The sequence below is a fragment of the Hypomesus transpacificus genome, chromosome 9 (assembly GCF_021917145.1).
Source record: "Hypomesus transpacificus isolate Combined female chromosome 9, fHypTra1, whole genome shotgun sequence".
NCBI classification, from domain to species: domain Eukaryota; kingdom Metazoa; phylum Chordata; class Actinopteri; order Osmeriformes; family Osmeridae; genus Hypomesus; species Hypomesus transpacificus.
Genome location: NC_061068.1, coordinates 6,393,468 through 6,401,135, shown reverse-complemented (window position 1 = coordinate 6,401,135; position 7,668 = coordinate 6,393,468). Strand labels below are relative to the sequence as shown.

The 7,668-nt window shown below is 38.2% G+C and overlaps 1 protein-coding gene across 1 annotated transcript; it reads right to left on the bottom strand.

The window, feature by feature from the left end:
- Positions 1 to 428: 428 nt before the first annotated feature.
- On the bottom strand, positions 429 to 7,015 carry LOC124471268 (endothelin-3). Its single transcript, XM_047025689.1, has 4 exons — positions 6,666 to 7,015; positions 6,007 to 6,250; positions 1,855 to 2,007; positions 429 to 1,672 (listed from the first exon to the last, which is right to left on the bottom strand). Exons 1-4 carry the CDS (start codon positions 6,733 to 6,735, stop codon positions 1,657 to 1,659), a joined length of 483 nt encoding a protein of 160 aa, XP_046881645.1. The 5' UTR covers positions 6,736 to 7,015; the 3' UTR covers positions 429 to 1,656.
- Positions 7,016 to 7,668: the final 653 nt, after the last annotated feature.

Genomic DNA, 7,668 nt, shown 5'->3' with positions numbered 1-7,668 from the left:
TGGAACAAAATAATAAACGTGTTGTTTCCTGCATACTCATAAAAGTGTGAGTGTCTGCAAGGGACAGATGACTGGGAGTCATTTACAAGATGAATATTTTGCTATGTAGCATAATGACAAAAGTGGAATGTACTATTGGATGTAATTGACGAGCATGAGATATTAGGGGAAAACTACACCCCCTAAAAGTTTTTTGTCTTTGCTGCCAAAAGCAAACTTAGTATCTTATTCTCAGCCAAAGAACACCCATCTATACTGTAAGTATTTGATCACAGTTATAAATGTATTCAGCTCAGTTTTACTCACATTATACTATTTATAGCTGAATAAATCTACGTCTACTAAACAAAATACAGTAATATCCAATCTTTCTAAAGTGAGCATTTGATGAATGGAACATACACTTGGTTCTTCTTTACATAGCCAAACTTGTTCAACTCACTCGCAAGAAAAGTTTGTTGACAACAGTGGTAGTCATCCAAAAAGCGAACCATTGCCAATGCTTTTTTGTTTCATATTTGTGGATGTCACTAACTTTGCTTCAAGTTTGTCAGATTAACTGGAACATGTTTCCAATCATGTGTTTTTTAAATCTGCATATGTGAAGAGATGCTCTGCTTAAATCATTCAGTTTAAGCACAGCTTCATATCTTGGACACTGAATGTGCCACTTCTGCCAAAAGCAATAGCACTAAGAATACTTAGTACTCATAAAAGTGTAAACCTTTTAACTATCACTAAACTGGTCATTTTAAGCATATTTCATTCAAAAGCTCAATTGACATTTTTGATAAAATTTAAGACTTTAGGCAATTCCACATCATCTACCTAAAAAGGCAAGAAAGATGATTCTTCCTTTTGTCAGAGAAATACTCTCTATGGAACGTCTGGGAATAATCAAATTTTACATGGATACAACATGATCTTGTGAGTCACAGCATATAGTTCTGGCATATTTTCTTTTAGGAGAAAACATGTAACTTGATCATATGGATCAAATATGTGAGACATCCAAAAAACAATAACCCTCTCAGATCATTTTATGTCCACTTCAAGTGCACCGGCTTGCCAGTCTTGGATTAGTGTAGATCCACATCAAGATAAAAATAGGAAAGTCTTAGCATATATTTATTATGAAGATGTTTTGAGGGTGCACTAGGCACCATGAGAAACATTTTGTGTATTAGTCTTTCAGGGCCAATGCTCATTGTCCATATAGGCCTTTTTCTTGGTCTGACAGTCTTGCATATCGAAGCCAGCTGATGGGGAAATAATGAAAAACACCTCCCATCTGCGGGGGCAGATACATAGAGAGATGGACAGAAGGAGCACTTCATGAACGTCCCTCTTCTCTAGTTTCTCTCCTAAATGTCAAACTTGAAAATAGAAGATTTTCAGTTTTCAGTCCTTTAGTTGGCTGACAAGACATTAGCTGTGGTACAGTCCAGTAAGGTGCCCACTGAATTACATGTCCATGACTGGATGTCTATGGAGGTATACACTTGATATATTACTTTACCTAGGTTTTTTAAGTGTACAATGTCACTTTGGGATCCTATAATACATCTCAGTCAGGGCGAAAGGCTCTTTAAGGTGAACATGGCTGTGTCATGACAGGTAGAACTGATAATCACAGAACGGTCTTAAGACAGTTGACTATGGCTTCCTTTCCCTGGAGAAAAGAAAGATACAGAAGTAAGTTGCTGTACAGATAAAGCATCTGCCAAGTGAAAACACTTAAATTCATTTTGTTTCCTATGTCGTGTCTGAAGAGCACACTATTGCTCCCTTAACAACTATGTACAGAACAAACATGTAGTTGCATGTTGTCACTTATATGTGTCGTTGTTTTACCTGTCCTTGCAGAAGCTACTGCACGCTGTGTCACTCTGCAGTGCACAAACACAGCGTTGTGACTTGGCCTGTTTTCCTCCACTCCCTGTCTGGGTGGCGCGGCGCACACGCTCTGAGCCTCTATAGTTGGACATCCCATAAGGAACAGTGTGCCTGCAAATATAAATGTTATTAATAATATATTTTGACCATGCAGGTTAGTTAAAACCCATTCTTTATGGCATCAGCAAACAAACAGCAGTAAAACAACAACCAACTGTGGAAACTAGCACATCACACAAGAAACCCGACATGGACTTTGTAGAGACTCTGGGAGAGACCCTCTGTCGGAAAAATCTTGTGTATGACAGAGAGCACATCAATGTAGCAACATAACATGGTATCAGGACAACATGATGGCAACACGCATCACACGGCAGCAACAAAAACACATTACTCGCACAACATCACTAAACATACAGTACAATGTGTGAGTACAAAATGTGAAGAAAAAAACAGATTGAAAAAAAATAGATTGAATCCTGAATGAAGGGGTAGACCTAGGGATATGTGGTTTGGGAGCCCAAACAGAACATGCTTGGCAGAACAAGTTTGAGAAGTTCAAGGTGTGAATTATAACAGAAGTAATTAGTCTGAAATAGGGCACAGTGAAGAGATTGAGCCTTGAGGTTCTCCCTTATTGACAAGCTGAGACATTCACAAACATGTTTACATTTGAAAAATACTCAAAGGGATACTGCAAAATGTATGCCATTGTTTGAATTGAATCACTTGAATTGTGATAAAAAGGGTTAAAATACAATACACAAAATTTACTTTTTAAGAACTTACGACTACCTCTTGGAATTGTAGAAGAAATCAGGTATTGATTATGTGCTTATGTTAATCACAATAGTGGATCATTGCTGGACTACTGTAACGCACTTTTCGCTGGTCTTCCCAAGAAAACTACTGAAAGACAGCTCATTCAAAACTCTGCAGCTAGATTATTAACCAAAACTAAAAAGGAGAGAACACATAAGTCCTGTCCTAGCTACTTTACACTGGCTCCCTGTTACTTTCAGAATTGACTTTAATGTCCTTCTCCTCACATACAAAGCTCTAAATGGACAAGGACCTAGCTACATTGCTAACTTTCTTACTAACTACACACCAGCTAGAACACTGTGATCATCAAATGCAGGCCTATTAGAGGTCACTAAACATTTTCAAAAGACAGCTTAAATCTTTTTACCAAAGCATTAGAATTTTATCTCAGATGGGTTTAATAACTTGTATTACTTGTATTATGTTTTCTATTGATTTTCATTCACGCAAAGATAGCGGCTTTTGTTTTGTTGAGTTACATTTTATTTATATTGGGAAACCACAAAGACTGTGGCTCGAGATACCGCGAAGACTGCAGCTCAAGATACCGCAAAGACTGCGTTCTGTGTCTTTTGGATTCCTGCAAAGACTGCGGCTTGTGTTTTGTTTAGTTACATTTTAGTTATATTGGGAAACCACAAAGACTGTGGCTTATTATTCTGTTTTATTATTCATGAATATATTCCTACTGTAATCTATATTATGCTCTGATGACAGTCATGGGTCCATGATGTAGTGTCCGCCTGATAAACACCTGTTGGCTGTGTGTTATCTTAGTTGTTCCCTTTCTACTATAAATTCTGTCCTCGGACCATCATTTCTCAGAAAGACTTTGTTAGCGACACTGTGTGTGTTTAGATTTGAGATTCTCTAACCAAACTACAGATTTCTTAATACTTATAAACCCAGAACGGAAGTGAATAATCACACCTTTCCTGAGGAGATGGACAAAACTGATGAGGCTTATTAAAGTGTCCAGACCGCACATTTCCATGAGCTTCAGAGCAGAGTACTGCTGAGATCAAATCAAGACATTGAGCTGCACTATTGCCATTTCACAATGTCAAAAATAATAATAATCAGTCTCTAATGTTGAAGCAAGAGCGTGCTGGGTAGTTTGATTCAAGAGGGGAATTAAAGCTCTCTAGTCATGCATGTCCTCAGCAGATGCTGTGCAGGGTTAGTCCATTATTCACAATGATTGCATTTAAACTGTGCATGTAAATAGAGGATGGTCTCTGAGGAGCTCTTTGGATGTTCTGCTCTAGTGGCTGGCACAGTTGTTTACAAAACACAGGAGGAACCACATGGAGGAACTCCCTCTCAAAGTCACCAGGGCGATGGAAAACCCAATATATCCCCCCTTCATTCCTTAACGCTGTACAAGACTCCTGTTGAGCAGCATGTCTCCTGTGGCACTCCCTGTCCACCTGGTTTCTTAGAAAACTGGACAGCTCCATAAAGTGCATAGGATGCCTTCATAAATCAAAGTGAGGATAGAAGGCTTGTCTAATGTCTGTACAGACAGGGTGGGAGACCTGGCTCCACTGTGTGACAGAGGCTCCTGCTGTGTATTTATGGTCTCCTCATGAACCATCTGGCATCTGAGCTACAATACATCCTCAATCCCAGGGACTTGCTTCTCAAAGACTAAAGGTGCATATCATCACCCTTGTCATTTTTTTTAGAACTTAGACTCAAATCCACCCCAGAATCCCGCCAGCTAGACTCAGACGCCAGTCAAAAACTCTAGTGACCCTTTGGGTTTAAGCGGTGCCTTTGGCCTTGACATACAGGTTATATACACTCACACCCCAGGAGCCTGTAACATGAGTTCAGGCAATATGCAATGAATGGGGTGCTAAAAACATAAATCACTGAACAGCTAGCATACACTGTCATTTACATCGTCTTGTGTTGAAAACCTTTTTTAACATGAAATGTTCGTAGTGTGATATCAATTTTACAATCAATTATCACTGGAATGTTAATACTTTAAGTTGCTCTTTGAAGTGGGGTATTTCATGAGCTATTAGTTTCACAAATTTAGCCCATTTCAGAATTATCATGGTATTTTGTTCAAAGAAAACATACTTGTTTTTCTTTCAAGTCAGGGTATCTGCAGGGCATTGCTGGCTTGACTAATAACAAGCACTGTATTTGAAAAGTAATGTTAGGCAAGGTTGGAGGGTCATGTAGTGGTTGGAAAAATATGAATCTGGATAGAGAAAGAAAGAGAGGGATAATTACATCTACTGTAACGGACAGGTGTATAAAGGAAGGTAAGATTCTTTAAAGATATTACTGCTTAGGGAGATGAAGCCAGTGACTTACTGGATATCTGCCACATTCTGCATACATAATTTGTTGTGTAGTAAATACCATACATGTTTTTGTCAGCACTAAGAATATTGTTATTACATTTTCAGTTTTCTGGTGCAGAACATTAGTGTAGTAGCAGTTTGGTAGCTACATTACACACATCTACATATTGGCAGAAAAGAGTTCAAATTAGATTATCATAAATACATAAATCATGGGAAAGTTAACATGAAAAACTTTTGTTTAAGAGCTGTTGGGCTTCTGAACATATTATTTATCTATGCATAGGTGAGTTAAGGTTGTTCTGGTGGAGAGCTTGGGAACTATTACACTATGACACGACTCATTAATCTTCTATTACTACTAGTACTACTCCCAAGTTTACAATGCCTTCAAAACTTAAATTCAAAAATAATTCCTGACAAACACCTTACATTAAGATAACATAAACTATCATGTCACAACATAGCAATACCATTAGTAACAACATTGTAGTTACTGCCATGTCGTTACACTTCCTAATGGCTTAGTGGTACAAGTTATTGCACATGTGAAACTTGGTATGGGGGCGGTTAGGCTTTCAAAGGGTGAGTGAAGATTAACATCGATCTTGTTTCGGTGACACAACCTTCACTTGCCCCTTTACAAGATCTACTCTCTCCTAGTCCAAACACCCCTCCCCCATGCTGTGCCTTCTTACACTTTGGTTATAACCTATCCTAACACTTAATAATTTAATGACATTGCAATTCCTATGTACCAAAAACGCTGTGTTACTATGGTTATTGACATATGGTCTAAAGTAATAGCTCAGTATCTTTTCAGTAGTTAAAGTGTAGCTTCTGTGTTAATGTGGAAGGAATATTACTAGGACAACTGGGCCAACATCTCAGGCATATTTAATATGAATAGGGTTAAGATCATGTTATTGTAAAAATGAATTAGTGAGAAGATCACACTTACTCTGGTGTGTTGATCCAGATAATGTCCAAGTGACAATAGTAGACACATTCCTTGTCTTTGTAAGTGTAACATGTGCATCTCTTGGAACGTCTTCGAGGCTGTGACAGTTGACACTGGGGACACTGTGAGCCATCGCTGTTAGAGGCAACCCTGCCTGGCTGCTCTGGTGAGGTCCCAAGGAGTTCACTCATTTTAGCAGACACCAGCTCTCTTCTTTGACTCACATCCTTGCGTGTTGGAGAACCTAAATTTGTTTGGGAAATCTTGTGTTAAATGCTAAATACGACATTAATAAGCTCCTTATATAAAACCTCATATTCTAGATTAATGCACATGATTTATTCGTGAATCTTTCAATGAATTAGAGCAGCTATGGAGAATTTTTTTTTACAGCACCAGGCAAACAAGTGATGATGGGTTGAGGTAAAAAAAAACCACTGGTGCCACATTCACAAATGTACAAGTTATACGTTTCTTAACACAACACTGTTTAGTCAATGGACAATTATCACAATCGACAAACTATATAAAGTGTTTGGTTATTCATTTCCGAAATGTAATGAAGATGTATGTTCGATACATCTACATGGTTTCCTTATTTCTTATCTTGCAATCACTTTTTACCATATTATTGTGAATAACAATTACACTTAACCTACCATTTGCCAAAACAGCTGTTAGCCCGATAAAAAGCAAAACTTTCAGATCCATCTGTGGCGCACTAGCCATGCGTAAAAAAATTAAATACAACAGATAAAAACAAGTGACAGTAAATTTGCCGTATCCGAACGTAAACCAACGGATAATTCTCTGGTCTTGAAAGTAAAATCAGGAGATATCCAGGTTGTTTCTCAGAACACGCATTTTAAGTTTATTTGAAAGACTTGTTGAGTGAAAGACAGCTCAATAGTTCACTCACGGTAGAGAACAGTGCAGGACTCGCTGTTGTACTTCAGGCGCACATTGAAGTAAGCCTTTATAGCCTGTGCGGTGAAAGCAAAAACAGGACAAGCACAACCCGCTAGGGGCTGTGGTACGACATCAGTCGCGCGCGCACACTAGAAGACCTGTGAGTCGGAGTGACCCTGAGTAAGTAAGTTGTTAATTACCCCACTTAAAATGGCTTTGCCCATTTTAGTTGGAAATGAATTAATGGCAATTAAGGTTTAGTCAACATGTGTGTGTGCATGCGCGTATTCGTATTTTATCAAAAGAAAATGAGACAAAACTAGAAGAGTAACTATTGTAGGCCTAAAACGCAAATGTCACTGTTTATCAGTGAACTGCATCTTTCCTCGTCTTGTCTTGTGAAGTAAGTGAAATAATTGGCTCCCAAATCTCAATCTTACTGAAGCCAGACAATTAGTAACCCACCCAGGACACAGTATACTGACATATTGATGCAGATATGGTTGAAACTATGGCATGCCATCATAAAGTTGTCTTATGCACCAAATAATCTTTTCAACAGCTCCACACAGTTACACAGTCACATGTTCAGTAAGTCCAACAGTGTTTGGACAGTGATTTAACAGTGATTTAATGTGCATTGACGTTTCCAACGGACTTTTCACATTACATAATTGCCGATGCATTGTAGAATTAAAGCAGTATAGATATAGTAGAGAGTAATACATATTTTTTTTTTGCATTTTAGTACAT

Excerpts from the sequence above, each read along its gene's own strand:
- LOC124471268 (XM_047025689.1), bottom strand. The coding sequence starts at position 6,735 with ATGGCTAGTGCGCCACAGATGGATCTGAAAGTTTTGCTTTTTATCGGG. Across the intron at positions 6,251-6,665 it reads AACAGCTGTTTTGGCAAATG|GTTCTCCAACACGCAAGGAT; the intron begins GTAGGTTAAGTG and ends AAACAAATTTAG. Across the intron at positions 2,008-6,006 it reads ATCTGGATCAACACACCAGA|GCACACTGTTCCTTATGGGA; the intron begins GTAAGTGTGATC and ends TTATATTTGCAG.